Source organism: Anopheles coustani, chromosome 2 (assembly GCF_943734705.1).
Source record: "Anopheles coustani chromosome 2, idAnoCousDA_361_x.2, whole genome shotgun sequence".
Taxonomy (NCBI): Eukaryota; Metazoa; Arthropoda; class Insecta; order Diptera; family Culicidae; genus Anopheles; species Anopheles coustani.
The window spans coordinates 73,131,750-73,154,808 of record NC_071289.1 but is presented as its reverse complement, the minus strand read 5'-3'; the positions used below and the strand labels follow the sequence as shown (position 1 = coordinate 73,154,808).

At 44.6% G+C, this 23,059-nt stretch overlaps 1 protein-coding gene across 1 annotated transcript; it reads right to left on the bottom strand.

The window, feature by feature from the left end:
- Positions 1-7,331: 7,331 nt before the first annotated feature.
- Positions 7,332-16,609, bottom strand: LOC131264985 (3 beta-hydroxysteroid dehydrogenase type 7). The gene is made up of 4 exons (XM_058267245.1): positions 16,576-16,609; positions 8,508-8,615; positions 8,012-8,425; positions 7,332-7,942 (listed from the first exon to the last, which is right to left on the bottom strand). Exons 1-4 carry the CDS (start codon positions 16,604-16,606, stop codon positions 7,332-7,334), a joined length of 1,164 nt encoding a protein of 387 aa, XP_058123228.1. The 5' UTR covers positions 16,607-16,609.
- Between the last annotated feature and the right edge of the window lie 6,450 nt (positions 16,610-23,059).

The following is a 23,059-nucleotide window of genomic DNA, read 5'->3' as shown; positions in this document are numbered from 1 at the left end:
AATCCGACTTCCATCACACTTCCATCAATTTTTCTCCACTACCGCGTGCACCTGTATGAGTGCCGTCGCGGTGGATTTTCCTTCCAAACGGACCCCCTGCAACCGACGGGGGTTTCGGTGTTGTTTAATTCAATTGTTGTCATGGAAACCGCGCCCGCCTTTTCGGTTTAATGGACTCCAAACGCGCCAACGAGGCTGAGTAAAGGGAAATCCACGGGGGTTGGGTCCCCGGAGAAAGGGGAAGAGAAGAGGGTTAGAGGCAGAGGGTCACTGTTATTGTTGTCATGCAGTTGGTGTAGGTGTTTCCATGTTGTCAAGGGAACAAACAAAGAATGCTTTTCAAACAGCTAAGCGAACACATACGGCAACACAAGCATACAAGAACGGAAGTATTTCTACGTGCTTATGGTTGGATTTAAATGGACCTCCGGTGCCCGAAGCATGGGGACCCGTTGCTTTCAAACCATAAGTCACACATTGAGAGCGAATATTGAGGAAAAACATCGCCACGATTCGATGAAAATGGTTTAGTACCTGCACCGAAGTCCGAAACATCTTTAGTACATCCTCTGTGAGCATAAAAATTGGTTTTCGTTCCTGCAACAAGATATTCACAATATGAAACAAGAACTATTATTTACAATTTTAAACAAAACATAATTTTAACGTTATAATGCAATAATTTGAATCTTTTCGAGGAATATTTTTTGAACAACTGAAAAACTGCAAAAAACGGCAAAATTGAACTCTCATAACAGCAAGAAATGTTACTATTGACCACCAAACGAAGCACGTTTGGTTACATCTCAAAACGTAAAAATGTAAGTGTTACCCTGAAGAAAATTTTAAAATTTGATAAAAGCCTATAACAATTCTTTATGCTTTTTTTGTCTTTTTGTTTTTGCTCGCTTTTTTTTCTATTGGAATGCACTATCGAAACAATGCAATACAATTTAAGCAAGCTTTTGTTATTCCCATTGGAAAAATGTTTCCTTTATAACACATTTGAAAGATATACTATAATATAATGCCAGTAAAAATTAAAAAAAATGGCTATCATTCCTGTGTTTTACCATTTCAATAATTTTGAACAAACATGTCGGAAATAATCCACTTCAAAAAAACACCATAGTACGCCGTTTCATGTTTAAAAAAAGTGTATGAGTGTTCAATTGATTAGCGAAACGGAGTGTTGTCCGGAGTGAACGATATTATTTTCCGGAATTAAATCACCTGATTAATTTTTTTCCAAGGCTCGTAAAAATTACACCTACTCATCAATTTGATACGAAAACAAGATAATAAGCGCTGCATTATCACAATCATAGGCCCGAATAGGTATGGTTCTATATAGGAAAATAATTTTGATCACATTATCCATATGATGTACTTTTTAAACCCAATTGTTCGTCCGTAGCGGGTTTGGGGCTCAGTGGTGCAAACTAATTCCATTTCACTAATTACGTTCCCTCTATTAAACGATGATCTCCCTAACCCAAGCCCAACTGGAAAGCGGTGGCCATTCTGGCGGGTTCCCCGGTGACCGATGATTTAATTTCGATGATTAAATTATTATTTACACGCCTACCGCGGACAATTTGCTCCGATCCATCGATCATGTTCGGTCAGGTCGGGGTTGGTGTGTGCAATATGCACGCAATTAAGTGTTTCATAATTCAATGAAGATTTTTTCAATACTTTGTGTCCCCTTGCTATTCATTTCACAAGTAGATAAACAGATTCACACACTAATAGTGGCGGACAGAAAAATTTGTCTTTCGATGTTAAACTTACCTAAACGTATATTCAACTTAGTCGTAGTTCGTCAGTCCTCAAATTGTGCATACATTTCCTTGCGATGCACACAAGTACCGGATAGATTTCCTAGTGTGCGAGGATACTTTCAGTGAAGTTTATGTTTGGAATACATCAACGTGTCTGGTGTCCTGGTGTGAAACCCCTGTCTTCTGCCTGTTTACCGATCCTTCCAAATGTATGGAAGAACCATTTTGTTTGGGTTTTCCCGCCGTCCTGTTTGTTTTCCTCACCATGCACATCAAGCCGTTCTATCAGGCTAGACGTCAGGTCAACTGTCAAAACAGCGATTGAATTGAAGCATCGAATCGTCGGTTGCAACCGGCGTGCCTACAAACGACTGATCGTCCCAATTCGCGGTGCTTATGCAAAAAACTAATAACCTCATTGCCATACCACTTCCACGATTCTTACTCACGATCGAGAACTGTCGCGTTTTTGACTCAGAAAACACAACCAAACGTACGTCAAATTCGAATGGTGCTATGAAGAAGCGGGAAACTAGGGAAAAAGCGTTCACTGAAATGCATAAAACCGTGCGATGGAAAATCGGTCACCTACTTACAAACACACTTGCACAATCACACCCACGTAGACAAGCTAACAAATCAATGGCGTTGCAATTCCCGATGCAAGTGCATTCGTTCAAAAAGAATGGCTTCGCTCGAAGTGCCAACGCAAACGAATTGTCAATGGACAGTTGTGGAATACAGGTGGTATTCGGTTGGTCTTCCATCACTCTCTATCTAAGTACAGATGTTTCCACCTGCTGCACCATGCAATTGTGCCAACTGCAAACAAACCGATAAAGAGGGCGGAAGATAAGCATAGTTTTGCATTTGCATGTTTTTCGTTGACACATTGAAGCTAATTTTATCTAGATTCATTCACAACAAATCCACGCCAGTAGATGGAACGAGAACGAGTGTCAATATATTGTTTAGAATCAGAAAATCGTTCATTTCCATACCAGCTATACTGGATGATCGTGTTAGTAAAATAAAAAAGAAGTAAAATAACATATTGACTACTTTACCTGAAAACCGTTTATTCACAATATCAATATGAATTTTAATCGTCGGCAATAGAAGGGATATTGTTCTGGACTTACTCGGAATAGAAACAAACGAGAATATTAATTTGCCCCTCAACATTGTATAATCAAAACATTTTACAGGGAAAAGTGTTAGGAGAAAATCTATCAAATTCAATAAATTTGATGAGGTTTTTATTAACTTTTATAACGACAGGAAATGAACATTAAAAGGTTAATTGCTGACGGAAGTTTATAGTAATAAGATGCATACATTAAACTATCAATTGCATCAATTAGCATTGGCGACCTGTAATCAAATTATCATTGTAAATCGAATTGAATTGATCGAACGATCCGAAACCGCTCCAGATCCACTTGAGACAATCGACAGCTCGGTGGCGTCGGAATGCAAGTGGTGCATCTTTTTAGAAACATCCGCGTACCGGAAGTGGTCGATTGAACGAGGCGTTCATCAATCAGCAAGTTTCGCAACCACTCGTCGCCAAAAACCCTGCCCACAAACGGCTGCGATTAGAATGCAAATTAATATAATAAACCACCCAAGAACGCGGAGTGACTCAATTATGGTGGTTGGTCGCTTTTATTGCTCGCCCATCGTAATTGGCCTCTCGGTCGGGTGGCATAATTATCAACCAACAACCTCCGTCCGAGGTCAGCCTGTCAGGTCATCAGTCAGCGTCACAAGAAGTAGGTCTTGGGATGCAAAAAAAAATAACAAACCAGAGCCTACCAGCATCTTACCTTCTAATCGTCTCTCCTTCGACATGGACCAAATCATCGTCAATCGCGGAAGTCGCACATTGTGAAAAGCTAAACTAACTCTACGCTCGCCCTAGCGTTTGGGCAAGGCTAACCTGCGACCGTGAGGCTCACCAACATTAAATATCGTTCTCACTTTTGCCGGTGCGGGAGGGTTCCTAATTTAGCCACCAAAACTTCCTGACACCATCATCACACTCATTATCAACGCCGTCGGATCGCACCACCAATCGCACAGATCATGCAGATGGCAAAACCGTTCCTCCCAAAACCCATGGCTGATGATAATAAATTCAGATCACAAAAACCACGAGCAAAGCCGCGGGCCACGAGCGAAGTTCTGGCGAAAATCTTACTCGAAAATCTCATTATCATCATCACCATCGCGCGCGCGTTCGTCATTCGAATGCAAAAACGGTTATTTTGGGGCACCGCGGTCACCGATTGCCCTGCGCGCTTAGCATAGAACCATCCGCCCCGAGCATCCTGCCATCTTTCACGGGCACCCTCGCACACAGACACCCGCTCTTCAGGGCCCCGCCCCCACGGTACATCATAATCGGGAAACTTAATTCCAAATTAATTTGATAAATTATTTATCAACCGACTCCATCTTTCGTTACATCTTAATGCTCGGCAATTACAGTCAGTCATCCGAGCCCCGTGAGCCACTTCCATCTCTTCGGTTGAGCCTTTCGTCACCTTCCCGGTGGTTCGAGGGTGGTTCGCTGGAGAGCCCATTGTGATTGTGGTGGCGTTGCGATATCTTTCGATTTAAGATTTAGCCGCATTTACTCCTCACAACTTTGACGTTTCATGGTGCGATTCCTACCGGACGGTCATTTTGTTTTGCCTCACTGCAATCCATTTGATTTGTTGATGATTCAGCGACGAAAGTAGCGTCTGCTGAGTGCTCCGATTCCAATTCCCTTTCCGCCACCAGCCCGCTCGAACGTGGCAAATATTAAAGCCGACGAGCGCACAGGTTCAGGTCTGTTATCAACCACCAAATAGCCCTCCGGAGCTACCAACCACGGAGCTACCGCCTTTGCCGCCTGCCCCAGTGGCCGGTGTCTGTTTGGTTTGTCACCAATTGCGTGAAGCGAGTTGGCTCACTGTTTGTTTGTTTTTTCAACACTCCGCCACGACGAGGCTCCGGTTCGCCCCGGGGGTGGGGAACCGTTCCGTGCTGTGGCCACATTGTTTTCTCATCAACACCGAACCGAACCGATGCCCGGTTCCCGCTTTCCCCGACGGCAAACCGATTGCGGGACTGTACCGATTTCCACGCAAGAAGCAAGGAGCAAATCGCTGCTTGTTTTCATTCGGCCACCGGCGGTTTCGGTTTGTGTCACTGCGGAAAGCAACCGAGGGAAAACTTGCCATCAGGAGTGCAGAGAGTGTCTGTCTTCTTTTTTTTTACTCCGTTTTCCATCCATCCCTCCCATTACAACGGTTATCCCACGGGCGTAAACACACCCCGGGACGAGTTGGTGCGCGTCTGAAAATCTTAATTTGTCGATTTCTCGTGCTCTGCCACTATCGTCGCATCGTCGATAGCAATCTATTCTTAAATATTTACGAGCGTATATTTATTTCCTATCCTCCACTCGAGAACCCAGGGACTCGGCTGAAGAAGACCGGCTCCGCACCCAGTTGCCTCACCCGGTTTCCCGTGGTCCAGCCCGCCCGTACGAGCGTTACTTTCTTTCGCGTCGCATCACGACGATAGGATTACTTTCTTTCGATTGGCTTCCGATGGCGCCGTCGCTGCCTTTGCCGATGCCTGGAGGATGCCGCACTCGTGCCTTTTCGCACTGGCAGCAGAAGAGATTTATTGCTTTTCAGCTACGTTGATTATTTTCCTCCCAAACCCGCGGGCTTCCAGCCCTCAGGTGCCCCGCCGTAGGTTTCGTAGGTGGAAGATGGCAGTTTCGATCGCAGGGAAAACCCCGGGCAGCGGCAGGGTTTCCCCTCCGAGGGGGCGGGGAAGGGAACGGTGGACCGACGCTATTATTGCTTCATCCATTTAGAGTAAGATTTGATGGTGGAAATTTTAATTCATGCCCGTAATCTCTGTCGTTCCAGGCCCGTCCGCTCAGTGATGGAGTTGTGTTGTGGGTTTTTCCGCTTCCCGTTCTCTCCTTTGTGGCCCGGAATCTCATCACCCGCCATGAGACGAACGCCTGCAATAACAAATGAGTTTGTTTGTGCATTGGAAAAATCCCAACCTCTACGACACAACGTCTTGCGTTACGAGGGACGGGAAAGTTCTAACAACGGTCGAGATTTATGTTCCGGTACGCTGAGTGACCCGTTAGCGTTTTTCCGCCATTTATACACAAATTAATTTTAACCTATGATTGTTAAAAGTTGCTCATTGGCTTTCTTTCCTGGCGTCACCCAAACAATGGGTTAATATTTCAGAAGAAAATCAGAATCCACCCTGGAAAGGGATGAAAGCAGTGCCCAAACCAAATACCAGACCAATAAATTTTATTTATTTTACAATATTTCTTCCCCCCCACTCCATTGTTATCACCGCCAAAACCTTCCCGCCACGAGCTCGGTGGATACCGGGTATACAACCGCACCATCATTGAGCCGTAGCGCGTTAAGGCCATCGTCAATCTGCTTTGAGGAAGCTCACCGTCCGTGCTAAACCTACCGCCACGCTCAATTGTACCCTCAATTTATATAAACTACAATACAACCCTCCAACCCGTAATCCCTAATGGGGTGCGGAATGTTGCGTTATGGAATCTAAAGAATCACTCCATGGTGAGGCCAAACAAGCGGCCCACGAGTGCTGCTTGAAGATCTCGCCACGAAAGGGTTCGGCGAAGAAGTAACATCACAAAAAAGGGACGCCCATCTCAGCCCACCACGATTGACCTACCCAGAAGCGAAGCGGATACATATCGGCGCTGAGTATCAGAAATTGCAGGAAATAGGAAAAATAGGAGTAAAGGAAAACCCACCGTCTACGAGTTTTGTCTTTCGCTCTTTCTTTCTCTCCGCCGAATGCGAATTGTCAAAGATTATCGTGATTATTAGAGATGGTAATTAGATTCTGTACGGCATCCCGGGCCATCAGTATGCCGGGCCGATCGATCCACATCGTAAAGGAAACTGAATTACGTCGGTATTCGCCGCTTTCCACTCTTCCGAGGGTGAGGCCAAGGCAAAACAAGTTTAATTAATTTCCACGCGATGTGCGCGCCTTTCACTGGGTTCGCGGGGGACCGGGGAGGAGCAGGGGAGGGCGAAGGAGTTCCGCAGACGACCTAATAATCGTGAAGTTAATTTTAATTAAATGGTTTTCGGAACGTCAAGCTACGAAAACCTAGCGTTCATTAGATCGGGTTCCGAGAAATAGCAGGTCCTTTTGTGGAGCACGCGAAATACCGGGAGTTGGAGACTAGGAGATATATATATTGGAAGAAAGTTAAAAGCTGTGGAGCGGATGGAATTGACCGGCTACGCCTGAAATCAGTACTTTGCGACCGGAGACCATCGAAATTAGCCAACCATTCTTCCGCGCAAGCCGATATAGGAAATACAGGAGTTAATACAGCCGGGGATCGATCGATTGGCAACCGGGGCAAACATCCGTCCAAAATACGAATCAGTCCGGAGAGCTAGTAAAGGTGACCGCGAGGGATTTGGCAATCCCTGGAACGATCCGAACGGACGGGTTTCACTTTGATTTCATCTTTTTCTTCAAACTCTGCGCCTGGCAGTAGTCCTGGTACCAGCGCTCGTACCAGAGGGCACTGTTGGTGACCGCCTTCTCCTCGCTGTAGACGGGCTCGTAGTCGAGGTAGATCGACGCCCGGATCCGGTTGAACAGCATGATGGACGACATGTACGACAGCATGCCGCACGGCGGGAAGCGGAGTCGCATCTGCGTGAACGGGTGCAGCGCCTTCACCAGGAGTTCGAGCAGGAACGCCAGGAAGTAGGTGAGGAACAGCGGAATCTGGTAGCCGGATGGGCGCAGCTTGAGCGTATCGTTCGCGCGGGAAATGCGCTGGCAGAAGCGCGTCGTGTCCTCGATGCCGGACTCGTCCGTCACGAACACCGGATAGCCGGCGATGTTCTTGGCGTTCTCGACCAGGGCGTCCTTGGCGCGCACCAGACACCAGGCCGCGTTCCCCGCGTAGATGATCTGCTGCTTGCCGCCCGGACCGGCGATCTTCGGGATGGCCCCACCGAACCGCTGCGCCACCTTCGCGATACTCGGCACGAACCGCTCGTCGCACTCACCGAACATCACCGGCGGTCGGATGGCGATAGTCTTCAGTTTTTCTGGAACATAAAACCATAAAACCAACCATGAGATAATTGGTGTTAATCGCCCGCTAGTGGACCACTTACCCCCATTTGCAAGGTCCGTGTCGTTGGCTTCGATCACCAGACACTCCGCCCTCCACTTGGAGGGCGCGTAGCCGGGAATCTGAAACTCGGCGTCCTTCGTCGGGATCTTCGTCTTCGGCTCCGTCTGGTTGCACACGATGGTAAAGTTGGCCTTGCCGAGATAGGGCGTCATGTGGATGAGGCAGTCGCTGGCGAACACGAGCCGGGACACGCTGTACCGGCGGCAGAGCGCCACCACCGACGCCGTCCCATCGACATTGACCCGCTGCAGCTCGCCGACGTTCGGTGGGAAGTCGAAGTTCACGTACGCGGCCAGGTGGAACACGCAGTCGACTCCCTCGAAGGCGGGCGCGCACGCGGCCTCGTCGCAGATGTCGGCGACATACGAGATGACTTTCTTGCTCTCGGTGTGACCTTCGGGATGCAGCGAAAAAGGGAAAGGGAAAGTTACGCACGCCGCACGATGCACGGTGTGCAAACCGGGTTGCTTACTTACCGAGACGGTTCTCGTACGGGTTAAGGTCGACCACTCGTATTTCGCCAACCTTGGGATCCCGCTCCTGCAGGAGTCTGATCAAGTGCTGGCCGTAAAATCCGGACCCACCTATGGGTGAAGGTAAGAGAGCAATAAGGAAAAGATGAAAACACTTTCAAACCATTAACTTGAGTTGACAAATGATATAAATCAATCAACAGCTGTCATAAAGATTTTTCCCACCCTTATAATTAACCCAATTAACATTTTACTTTTGTATCTTATTTCTCATTTCAATCTTCAGAAGATTCTTGTAATGAGTACCGAGAGGATTGTTCAATTCAAGCTTAACAACAGAGGTCAATTTTCACAATTTGTAAAACTATTATTTTTAATAGAAGGTCTCTTTTACTTTACTTTGCTTAAATTTACCAAATTGTGCATAAATTATGGCTTGCACGATTTTTATTTTACAATTTAAATGCTATGCTTGCTTAAAATAAAAGGTACTCAAATCAACTCATTCCCTTGTTGCCTCTGAAGCTGACTTTCATAATTTAAAGTTAGCTTTCTGACTGAAGTGTACGTATAAACTACGTGAGCCACAGTTTATACATTTTAAAACCTTTTTAAGATAATTATCATTGCAACCTACAATTGCTGAAACAAGAAACCAGTTCGGTAATGAACCATAAATAATGCATGAACTGTAAGCAACACAATCAATAAGTGAATCAAAATTAAGAAAGTAAACAGACCTCGCTCCAAAAATCTTGCACCACCCGTTCTCCACTCCCATCGGTGAGCTACGGTAGTAGTAAAGAACATTCTCCACAGTTTAGAGTCACAATTGATGGTCCAAATGTTTTCCGTACAAAAATCTTTGAGTTTAACGACAATCGAGCGTAGAAAGCGGCTCCTTCCAAAGTGTGGTGCAAAATAATAACTCCCACTCCGATTCCCAAACAAACATAGCAAACAAACGAAAAAGCCCATCGGGGTCAGCAAACTCTTCCTTGACACCGAATAGCTAAACCGGGAAAGCGGGGCACCACCCAAATGGGTCGAGGAAGCGACGGTTTGGGCCCCGCAAAGCATTCGAACGAAATTTGTGCAACCGACGAAAGAAGCTGACTGCAGCAGGAAAAGTTGTCTAGCAACTGGTCCCTAAGGGGTGGAGGAGTGGAGGAGGGAAATAGTGGGGCGGGGAATTGTTTGTCGTTCGTAAACAATTTCAACGTTCAACACCGGGGGTTTGATCCCCATGGCGCTTCTTGACGAAATCGTTTGGAAAACTTTTGCAAAAAAAACAGTCCTTGTTACACGTACGCAGGGACAAGTGGAAGAACTCACGTCACGTGGGAGAACTCGCCAAACCCTTCCCGAAATGGGACGCCGACCCATGTTTATGGAACGCTTACGCTCGATTCGGTGCCAAGTGCAATCGTTGCGCTTCCCGTTTGTGCCGGTTTTCCCGCGCGGAAACGTTCGGAAAATGCTTCAAACAGACACATAATCTGTCCACATCGCTCAAAATCAATAAGGCGTTAGCAGGACTGGAAGTATGAATAATCGTTCGCCGTTTCGAAAGTGCCATATTTTTTCCATCCACACGAGCTGCATCCGGCACTGCACTGGCTGAACGCCGAGTCGCGCTCCACACTGTCACGGTGTGATATTAATTTAGTGGAGAAAATGTTCACCAAATCACTCATCCATTACTTTGGCAGCGCGGCGAACCGATCGTACGATCCTTGCCAGCAGCCAGCGGTGCCCACGGTGGCACCGGCATGGATCCGTTTCTTCGACAGGATGTAGATTTTCCAACATCAATCACCGCTCGCTTTTCTCGTAGACTCGCCGAACGCGCCACCATCGTGCTCTAGCGGGAAAAGACCCACTCGAAATCAAATAAATCAAATCCTTGCTCCACACATGCGAGCATCGTCCTGCCCGACGGTGATGATCCGGGTGGTACGATTTGCGTGCGGGTGGTTGCGCTGAATTTGCGCGAATTAAAATGGAAACCCCATTGCAACGATAACCCGTTCGGTAACGTCACACCACGTTAGTGGAAGGATGTTCGCGAAATTTCCCAGAAAAGAGTGAATCGTAAAAAAGGCACAATCCCACAAACTCCAGCCAACGGTATAATCTGCAAAGAGGCAGAACCGAAAATTAAATTGAATAATACAAATCCACCACCAGTCGAGGAAAAAACTCACAACTCCATCACTGGCCACAACCGCACAAGGCTTCAGATTTTCACAACGTGTTCAGCGTGCGAAGCGCAAATCAACATCAATAAACGCACCTTACATTTCGTAACTCGTATTTGAAATATGTAGAAGCAGTAAAATAGATGATGAGGTTTCATGAATAACATCCATTGAAAATATTATTCCTCTTGCTATGAGCAAAATAAAAGCCTTGAAACTGACAGTCATAAATGTAAAATTTTCCGTAATTTAAATAACTCTTCAAACCTCTTTTTTGTATCTTTCTCACAGATCACTATGTATTGATTTTGTATTAATTTTGTTTGTTTTCAAATTTCGTTTAGAGTTTAAATTTCTAAAACATTGATTCCATTGTTCATGAAACCAATGTAGTATGAAAACAAAAGCTTAATATTTGAAAGATTCAGTTATGATTGAAATTAATTCTGTTGACACTGTTTATGCCGAAATATCTACATCCACGCGGCGTCAGCTAATCTGCGCACCCGTTTACTATTTCTGCACTGAAACAGAACAGAAAAAAAACCCACCTCAATGGACTACGCCATTGTAAAGGCACACGTCGTTCGAAATCCGCCAAGCAGAACAATCAACAGCAACCCGATAGAACCGGGCAAACCGAGACCCAAACTTACTTAATTAAGCCGTACACATTTTATTTGCCGCCGATAAAATGCACTGCGTGTGCATCCATAATGGCGATGTGTAGTACTAATAAAAGCGATAATATTGGTAAATAAACTGATTGCAACGAAAGCGCATTCAATAAGCGCGTAGGAGGAGTTCGGGTTGAGCCAATAGACTTCCGCTTCCCCCCCCCCTTTCGGGGGTCGATTTTCCGTGCACGAATTTCATCACTAACTTTTCGCACTCGCGAACACTAACGCTCGCTCGTCGCCTGCACACCCCGTTTGGAAAAGTAAACAGGAAAACAGTTTACGGAACAGTCAGCCGTACCACCGTGCCATGCCCGACCAGGTTCCCCTCTCCAACACGGGGAAAACACAATCCTGGAGCGTAAAGTTGCACCACTCCACCGGTGAACGGTGGAGCGAGGAAGTTACAGGAAGAGAGGGCGAGATTTACGGAGGCGCATCAAACCGGCAAAGTACACAAACACACAGTTCGGATTGAAAATGCGTTCACTTTTCCTCCACTGAAGGTGGGCTGGCGTACTGGGGGGATTTTCCAAAAACACCTCATCCTTCTCGAGGACTCCATCTCCCCCTCAAGGGTGCCAGAAACCCGGGTTCACCAACACGCACAGGCGAGGCGCGTCACCAATATTACAGATTCATTATGTTGATAGAATCATCATCATCGTTTTGATTTTGTATTTACACATAATTTGAATTTTAAATAAACCGTTCATCGAGCGGGTGGTTGTGCCACCAGCGTTCGCCGAATTCGCATCCACCGGATCGTTGGGTGCGAGCTGTCTTTCGCTACATTGCTGGAGTGTCGCTCCGGGTGTCGCTACCTCTGCCATCGAAGCGACGGCTTGCCCGGGATACATCGTACGAACCGGAAATCCATCATCCTAGAGTCAACTGTGAGTTGAGTGGAAATTCCTCGAAAACGGTACGACACTCTACCGCCCTCTCTCTCTGTCTCTCTTTCTTGCTGGGCATCGCTGGGCGAAAGGTGACTGGTCCAGTGTTGTTTCGCAAACGCGCACCAAGCTATCAGGACTAATCCTATCGGGTGTACTCGAGCTGGAACCTCTCGACTATCGGTAAGTCGAAATTGCACATCCAATTGAATGGAGGCGATCGAGTAGAAGGAAGAGCACTATCTACTTCCTTATAGGGTTATGTCCATATTGCAAAATCTTCATTTAGTTCATTCTACTGAGGAAGGACAAACCCACACATGATATAACTGGTCACGATAGATATGAAGATATGAAGAAAATATCAACATTTATTGACACAGACATAAATTAATTCCAGGAGATAGTTATAATGATTTAATACAAAAAGACAAAGCATTCCCCTGCCTCAAGTGATCTGTAGTGAGTTACACAAATTTGAAGAAATTGCTGCGTCAGTAATTGTCCTTAACCTATTAAATTGAAAATATAAAATTAAAATTTGATCTTTTCTTTCGAGAAAAGCATTCTCCACAATATCTTCTAGGAGTTGGGGACAATATTATTGTAAAATCGGTTGAATGATTGCTAGAAAACATACCACGAGCCATGTTTGTTGTGGTTTGTGATAAAACAGTATTTCATAGAATATAAATCCGAAGTTATTACAACTGTTATTTTCTTCCTCATATTCAGCTTTTCAGGCAGCCTTACATGTTGAGTCGTAAAGTTCGTCTGTTCTCTATTCGATTGAAAGGATTTGCAAAAATCAATATTAAATTCAAGGGAAATAAGTCGCATGCCAGTTTTCTCCTCATCAGAATCCAAGAAAAACTCTCTTGCATCCACAAAGAGGCGCCGGTAGAACAGAACCAAAACCACCCACAGGCTTTCAGCGAGTTTTTCCCGAATTTCCTAAAGACTTCATTTTTTGAGATCCCGGAACGGCAGTGTTTACGTTGGCCGATCGGATTTTCACTGAATATCAAATTTAAACTAATAGAAGGGGCGCAAAAAGCCCGATCGAATCGATGAAGAACTCCTGGCGTCCTACTCTGAAGATTGGCATCCAGGAAAACAGATTTTCCACAGCAGTGGTAAGAGTCGATCTCGATGGCTGCATAGTTACGCTCCAGTTGGGGCTGCCGTGTTCTAACGAAGCCCAGGAACTGTCTCACGCCATTCTGTCTGCCGCCTCAGAAGCGACCCTCAAAAGCACATCGCCCGAACCTCGTAACAACGCTCCGTTACTCGCGCGCATTTGATGGAAAATTGCTACACTTACCGGTTGAGTGGAACCAACTCTCACACGCAGGTTAGTGATGGTTCGAAAATGTCCCACCATTTGCCCGCCCCATGGTGGCGTCAAGGTGCGTTATTTATTTACCTCGCTTTTACACAGAGCATCGAGAAGATTGACGCTCGGGCGCAAAGTGGCAGAACACATTTTGTACGCGCGCTCGCTAGAAAACAAAAATGAGTAATGAACGTTGCAATACGTCACGAGGAACGTGTTTTCCGCCCCGGCAAACCGCTTCAGCCAGCCCGACACCCAACGTGGAGGGCACTCCATCCGGGGAGGCCGGGTGAAAAATTAGGAATTTCGTTATTAAATTTTCAGCCAGTCACGTTCCGGACTTATCAGATTTGCCCGGCGTGGATTGTTTATCGAAAGCGAAATGTGTGAAAACTCCTTGCACGGCGGTGGTACGTGTGAGGTGACGAGACTGTCGATGACATTTAGGAAGAACGCAGGAAAAAGCCGTACAGACAAACGCTTATACAAGTTGGTGGGGAAAAAATCAAGGATCAAACACGAACACATCCCAACTCAGCAAAAATGTTAACAATTTAATTTGAAATACTTCCACACGTGTATGGTTCCCTGTTGAGCCGGGGATGTGTGATATAGGTTCAATCACTGATTATTTTCAACAAGCTCGTGTTTGTGGAAAGCTCCTTGTTGCATGACGTGTGCTTCAGCGCGAAATTGGGAGGATTAGGAAAATCAGCAAAGACATTTAGCCTAAAACACAAAATCCAAATGCTTGACGCTTTCACTCTTTTGTAACACCTCTTGGAGCTTTTTAAAATATTCGACCTCCAAAAAGACACTGACAGAAAGATAAACTTACGTCACACCCAGCCAGTGATTAATTTATTTTAGACCCACCTCTCGTCCCATGATTTGGACACTTTGGACTCTGCGCGTCACCGGCTCGACTGTTGTGTGAGACGTTTTAACCTAATGCCTAACGCGAAACCTTTTCTATAAGTTCCCGAATTCACTCAGCCAACCCCTTTTCCAGGCATGCGGTTCAACGGCGCTTTTGCGCAACACGACACGGATCGGTCAACGGAGTCATTCGAAACATCGACAAAAGTCAACAAAAATAACCGAAAATCGGCCCAAGCTTCCTCCGCAGTCCCCGTCTTTCGTAAGCCGATCTCGCGTGGTGGTTTAGTAACAGCGTGTTTCCAAAATACCTGTCCCGGCAGAGCGGGTTTTAGCTGCGGCCGCTGGAAGACCTCCAAACGCTCCGCGTCCGATATCGGATGCAAATAAAAAGACGCACGAGAAAAAAGAGCGAGACAATGCGCCGCCGAAACTGGTTGGGTGCAAGCAACCGGGTCCGATAATATATGGCCGATGGTGAAGGTTTAGCGATGGCGGCATGGGGCAATGGCGCGGCGCTGTATTAACTAAGTCCCGGGCGATGCTACGGGCCGCTGACGGGGTGTTGGTGGTGGTGGTGCAAGCGAGGCAACGAAAGTGAAACAACCGGAGATTGTTAAATTTCGACCAGAAAACTTTCGGCTCTCCGGAGGGCACCTGATTGGGAAACGGTTCGGTTAGATGATTTTCTTCCAAAAATGTGTAACACTCGCCTCGAGTGGAAGTGGCCGTTCGTCGATACCTCGTGGATTATGTGATGCCGCTTAAAATTGGTCTATCGAACCGATGGCCAGCTTTAATTACCTCCGAAAGCAAACATAAACAACCCCCGAATAAAACTAGCCACGTTTTTTCGGACCTCAAAAGAACAACGCGTTGCGTTCACCGACCATCGCCACCTTCACGCTCCAGATAACTCCGAAGGGTTTCGGCTCGATCATCTTCATCGTCATCCGCGGGTTGGATCGAGGCGTGAGAAAACTACAAATGGAAGATGATGGAAGAAAACAGAAATATCGCGCAAAAGCAAGGCAAGGTCACGTGGCTCGGTGGTCGTGTCCAGCACGAGTTTCGACGCGCCTCTATTGAAGGAGGAGTTAAAAACGGAAGATCGAGCAAAACGAAGGGCTTTTGGTGTGGAAAATAAAAACCCCGTGAGGCTGACAAAGTACAGGGGTCGGCAAACGGTACGGGGTGATGCACGAGCTACTTTTTCTCAACTGTCAAGATCGGACAGCCTTCGCCGGGTATATTTGAATTTATATATTTACATACGGAACTAAGTCATTACGGGCTTTCACAGAACCCACGGTACATAAGCCAAAAGACACTTTTTTTATTCCAACATTAAAACATTCACAAATCATCAATCCAGTGTTGCATAAATTCCGGTTTTAAAGCGAAAATTAACTTATTTTATTATTTTCAGAAACATTCTCTTGAACAAACTGGTTATTTGTTTGAATTTGATATTCGTTTTGCATTGCAATAGTTAAAGTTTAACTAGGCCAGTAAAGCACATTGCTTAGCATTTATTAACTCAATGAAAACATCATCATGGTTCGATTAGAAAGCGTTGAAAAACTGAAAATATGCAAGCAAATGAATTTCAAACATTATACAATTTTTTTCACGAACAACATAAACAATCAGCATGGTTCACATTTAATTTTGCCAATGACATGGCCTTACAAAATACTTGCAATAATTTTATAAAATTTGACAAATTTCAATAAACGGTTGCCGACCCCCGTCGCATCCATTTCCAACACAAACGGATGTCAAGCTGTGCAATACAGCCCGATGCCATCAATCATCCTTCGTGTGTTCCAATCGATGCCAGCTCTATCCGAAGGACTTGCCAAAAACGATTGCATAACTCCATGTTGCTTAAAGAAACCTTCCCAACGAAACGTTTGTCAACGCTTTGTATGCAAGAAGTGCCATCCATGTATGACAAAGTTTGATCGTCAGCGCGATCGGTATCGGGTAGCAAAGCAGGTTGCATTGTTCATTGTGCTGGTCAAACATTTTTAAGTTTTACTCCATCAGCAACATTTGCCACTTCTCGCCATCACTCACCTGTGACTAGTACGATCTCTTTCTTATCCATGTTTGAACGAGATATTTCCTTTTGCAATGATGTTGGCAATATGCTAACTCCCACGTCTTTATCGACTTCGGAGCCTTTGTAAGTAACGGCAGCTTCAGGTGGATTTTCCAATCACTTGGCGCATATGTTATGTTTCTCGAGATTCAAATTCACCCACACACGCACAGCCGATTGACACCTTCGCGAAGGCCGAATTACGGCCCCGGTTGCATCACGATCGGATTCATTATCAGCGCGTCGAGAGATCGTTACACTTTGTTATCGAGAAGCGCTGGCGAAGCGTTTGCGCAATCAAATATTGACATGCGCACACACAAATACACACTGCACTGAGCCGAATGGGCAATTATATCCACGTGTCACCGAATAAAATGCACCAACGCACACCTTAGCCCGGCGATCGGCTGACTCTGCCTGACACACCCGAAAGATACCGTGTTGGCAAAATGCTACGTCCAGGTCGCACGCCGTCCGCTACTCGACTGATTCCAGCCAAGTCGTCCAAGTTCCTATCGAGACGTGATCCTACGCACCCCCCCTCCCGCCGAGACGCGCTCGAAGATCGTTTCACCTTTTTCTTTCGTTTCCTACCGAATGGTTTTCTTTTGTTCCACTTCCCGCGATCGGTTCCTCGGCGTCTTGTCTCGCTCCTTCTCACTCGCTTTCGAGCCACTTGCCATCCCGATAACGCGCGTCTTGCGTGACAACTTCTGGCCAGCACTGTAAACCAACCCCCAACCCGGGGGTGGATGGGTGTGAAAATGGAGGAAAATTAGCACGATCGCGGAATCGGCCTCGTACGCGATCGTCTTTCGGTTTGTCCGCGAGGTCGGCGCGAATTGCCACCGCGGAGCATTGTGATTTGGGTTCCATCCCACAACACAGGGGTGGATGTTTTCTTTTATCTTTATTATCCTACTTTTCTCACACGCTCTCCGTTTCGCGCCACAATCTCAACCCTTGGCGAAGCCTAAAATTATGCAACGTTGGTCGCGTTCGGTGAGATTTTGAACCCCGATCGATGCGAACGAGCGTAGAATGACAACGGCGGAAAGCAACATAGTGATCGTGGTGTCGGTGAAACAATTACCTTAATGTGTTTATGTTGTTATGCATAATTTGTTTATCTTGCTTTCTGGTACGAATAACAACATTAGTGCTTCGTCGAGAAGTGAAAAAGATGTATCAAATACTGTTCGTTTTTTATTTCATATTCAAACATTCATAATGCTAAGGTTTGCAAAAATTCAGAAAGCATTATTCATTAGTGTGTGCAATATATGTTCAAGTCGTTGCGAGAGTTGATAGGGACCATATTCGCTTGATTCGACGAAAACTGCAGCAATTAGAACTCAATCTATAAAGATCTACGCCAAGTGAACGAAGTAAGCTGGTAGCTTAGCACTAAATTCGACATTCGGCAGCCAAATAACCCCCAGGTCAGCCCCATTATGAATTGACTCCCGGTGCATTAATTGGCACCGCACTGTGACCCCGCGTATCGTTTTGAATTTCCGAGCACATCCGGTGCGCGAAGAAATGAATACATTAGCATGTTTGATCACAATTTGCACAGTTTTCAGCACCAACCGAGCACCAATACCCTGAATGTGTCAAGTTAATCACCACCAGCCTCGGCCGACCCATTCGATCGATCAATGCTTGATGATTATTAACCTCCTGCTCCCATATTAGCGCATTAGCATTCCCAACAGCAATTTTCCGCCCGCATCCGGTAAGAACGAATTATTGCAGGAATAAATCACCAACGCTCACTTTATTGGTTTACCCGGCACACGATTTTTGGACGAAATTTGTGCAACATCCCACCAGGCCTAAGCTCGTGAAAATTCGTCCACACACACACACACACATTTGAATCCAAACAAGTGCCGCGGTTAGCGAACGCCAAATCGGTGCAGTAAAATTGATTCATTTCCGAAATTTTGAATGTCAATAGTTTTTTGGCTCAACGAAAGCAGAGGCATGGTTAGGGGAGTGTGGGTATGGTGTCGGGAGAAATGTTGCGTCCGGCCATAAAATAATGGCTCGGAAAACCGCATCCCCGCCTCCGGACAGGTGCGGGTTGATGAATTATCTATCGGGCCGGGCCGTTTCGGGTTTGAAAGGACGCTAACTGCGGCCCACCAGCATAAGCGCATAAAACATTTCGTCCGTACGTCCCACAATCCGTCCTTCCTGGCCCCAGAAGGCCAGTAACAGGTCCGCGAACTCAATCGATGACTCAATCGAACATGTTAATGCTGACAATAATTTTCCGAATGAAATCAATTAACACTAATTTTAATTAATTTTATCATATTTCAACGTAATTATTTACGCTCCCGGAGCGGGCCGTTTGGACTGTTCTTTATTGCTGTAGTTGTTATTATTATTATTATCAGCGTTATCATTCTCGGTTCGGTTTCATATAGAAGCTGTATCCATGTTAGTTGTACCGCTATATCGATGCCATCCTCCACCAATTGCCACCCTCAACCCTCCCGACTTTCGTTCGGGTGTTGCACGTTTAATGTTTTGCAATTTCAGAAACAGAAAAAAATCATCCCCCATATAGCGGAGCGTTTTCTTTTTTGTCCTTCGCTCTATGCACCAACGGATGTGAGCACAATGCATTTCGCTTTTTATCATCGTTTCATTCGGATGAGCGAACCCTTATTCAGCTCGATTCTAGGGTACAAGAGGGAACCACTGGAAGTGAGCGGTAAGGATGGCGACAAGGACGTTCAGCATCCTTCCGTAACGGTTCCGACACCATATTGATAGAGCAATCTGTCAGTTGCAAATGTAGGCCGACCACGTGCACCACCTTCACATGTGATGAAGACTGATTTAAAGGTGAACCTTTGGAAGAAAAAAAGACGAGGTGTGTTTTGAATAAAAAGATAAATTATTTGAATTAGTTTCAAAATCAAAAGAAATTTTTTATGATCAATAGAATAAGAAAAACAATAGATCTAAGCGATAATTTTTTTTAAGTAGAAAGCCTAGACTTATTATGAATATAGTTTGAGACTACACTCGATCTCAATTCAGTCTCGAAGCAAGTAGTAGTAGTAGCCGAATGACGCTAACCATCAAAATTCATACGGTTTGATCCGCTGATGGTTTCTACTTATTTAAACTACCAAAACATATTCAAACTGCATTGATTTGTTGTAAATATTAATTGTAATTTAACCACTCGAAACTTGATTACTCGATACATCAATCGAAATTATTATAAAATTGCAATTACGATTCCGAATGCATTTTAAATATGGGCAACAGTTGTACTATTATCCAATTAAAGTCTCGTTTTAACGACCATTTCTTCTCAGTTTAATAATTTCTGTTAGCACTATAGATCCTCCAGCATTCGCAACCTGGTAGAATTCATTGCTGTTTTTCGTGGCCATGTTTTTTTGAGTATCCGGTTGTATCGGAGGTTTTGTTTTACCATTCCTTCACCGGGACCATCATTACCATCGGCGAACGTCACATACTGCGAGTTGTGTGGTTTTATGCAAACATCGACACTATTACCGCCGTAAACCCCTTCGTGATTCTTATAATTATGCTTCAATTTTATTTTAACACTTGCCTTCTTTTTTCACAAATTTCTTTCAACCGCTGTTTGCACAAAAAACTCGATACCGGTAGCCACTTTACATGTACGTGGTCAGTTGTCACCGAAAACATCGTCCAATATGGAACGCCATCCGTCGCTACAAGTTGTTACATTCATGTTCGTACACAGTTTTTACTTCCGCTTGGCAAGACGCAATTGGAATGAAAAACCATTTAATCCAGGACGATTGATACGATTGTAATGAGAATACACGGTTTAAACTACTGTTTAATGGGTATGGATTGGCAGCATTTCCTTTTGCTACATGTAATACAATTCATGTGTTTTTCACTGACTTTCAAAATATTTTGTAGAGCGATTTATCTTCCCGAGGGAAGCTATATTGGGGAAAAAATTATGAAATAATGGCAATAAAGCAAAAATCGAACAAATAGATCCGAAACAGAAACGACCATATCCATTTCAACACGCCACAAAAACCTTCTATGACTCGTTAGTTTCATAAAAACGCACTGTAATCGCTACGCAGCAAGAAGTCGACGCACAATTGATCATCTAATCATTACCGAAGATTGCCCAATTTTCACACCCGGATAAGCAAGTGGATCGGATCGGTGTTCATCTTCTTCGTTTCCTTTCTTCTTCAATTTATCAATATCGTTTGAAAAATATAATAATAAATGGTTACCAACAAAAAGATCGATGAAAAAAAAGTTGAATAAAAAGAGTAACAGCATGACTTCCATTTACGGTTTCGATTGATTATTGTTTTTATTTCATTTTATTAGGTATATAATTTACAGTATCATTATTATTGCTGCACTCATGGGGAGCCGATTCACCCGCTGTTCGTTAATCCTGTATTTAACGCTTGCGTCATTTCCGCTTTTTGCTTTAATTTCTGGCCACAAAGCGCGGCGTAACACTAGAAGAAGGTGATGCCGATCGCTTCATGGCGTCGACCGGTCGAGAGAGCCACACGTGTTTTTCATTTGTAAACGCTTTTTCATTTGTTGTCATCTCGTTTGCTTCTGCTACATTCGGTATCGTTGAATTGGAGCTCGCGATCTCGCGATACAGTTGGAATGTTAGACAGCATAGAGGATCACACCGAACTATTTCCTAGGGGTGTCCAACATTGGTTTATCGAATTTTTCTCCATTCTACGCTTCTGTTATAAATTACTGTATTATTGTCCTTACTGTTCGAGCTCTGGGTGCAGCTGAGTTGAAATCGGACCAAGGCCGTAATCGTTTGTTCAGGGTTTTTGGGAGGACTTGCCTATTGCTTCTTGCTGTACGAAAGGGAAACCGATCCTACATCCTCACTCATCGAGAGGGAGGGAGCTGTGTGGGGGTAGAGGGGGGGAGGGGGGAGGGTATTGAAACGTACATCAAGCACATCAACTGCGGTATGCCAGTAAACCACGCGCTTGCTGGCGGTATCAAGACCGGTAGTATATCAAGACTCTTTCCGCAGACGTATATGTCTCTAGCACGACAATATTATCATAATCGGTGTAAAGAACGATTGATTTTTGCTTTACAACGTGTAACGAGCTTAAATATGACCCTTTTGGATTTAAATACGTTTGTTTTACATTTGAATTCGCTAAAATTTTATCAGTTTAAATTCAGAAATCTTCAGCATAAATTTTGTTAAGCACTCGTCAAAGCTTTAAGTAACGATTTTATTATTAAGAGTTTTAACCAATCCGAAAGCTAATTTAGAACCGCTCATGAAAGGGTCGACTACCGGTTACATTTAGTATTTAATTTTGTTAACACAATTGACTTCAATCTTCGAACGTTCCGAATCTTGCTTTAACAATGTTCAGTAGATATATTAGGCTTATTCTCGATTTTTACTACTTTCACGGTTCCCCGTGTGACACTCTTTTTTACTATACCGTATGAGATCATTGTTCATATGCTTAGGTTACGTTGTATTTGCTAAAAGGTATAACATTTTTTTCTGAAAATGCTGAAAAAAAGCAATCAAAAATAAAAAAAATTAATTACTGAAAAACTGAAATAAAAATACTACGATAATCATATGCCTTTATTCCAATTCCTTTGTAGATAAACTTATAAATTAAATCCAAAATTCATAAATCATTTCATTTCGAAAACTGAGTAAAAATAAAAATTAAAAACAAATGACCGACCCTTCCGAGCTCAGCACTAGACAGGATCCGGCAAAAACCTACAAATAATGACTAAAGTGCGGACCGGGAACGAAAGCTAGTACTAGTTCATCCTAACTACGCACGCTTCCTGCTTCCTTCCTTCACATCCGACTCTCCGCCCAGCAAGACTCTACCAATTTCGACATTCTAAAAGGAAAGTGCAAATATCCTTAACAGTTTTTCTCTTCATTTAGTATTTCCTGTCTCTCGCACTCTGAGATTCGACCAACCCCAACGACATAATGATCAGTCAATGAACGGCGTTTGCAACACGCACAGTTATGTTATGCAATACTATCCTATCGGTTTACAGTAGCGTTTGTTCTGGCTTTTGGCATTATCACATGTTAAGTGTTGTATAGTACATCATCCGCCAAAACACTGATTCCGGGATTCACGCCTTCCGAATTTTCCTTGCCTTTCCCTATTTTGTTTTTTTGTTTTTGCTTTTGGTTTTTACCCGCAGTTCAATGCCACTTTTCTAAAGGGTCACTATAGAAAAGTGGTGATGCGTAAACGCAGAACTGAAACTGCCTTACCGTCCTTTTGTGGTATGTTCTATTTGGCATACTATAATGTACTATTGAAGGTTAATTAATTTACTACTGTGCTGCAGCATGATGTCGCCGGTTTCATTCATGATTCGTGATTCCAATTCTGTAAGTACCGCCCG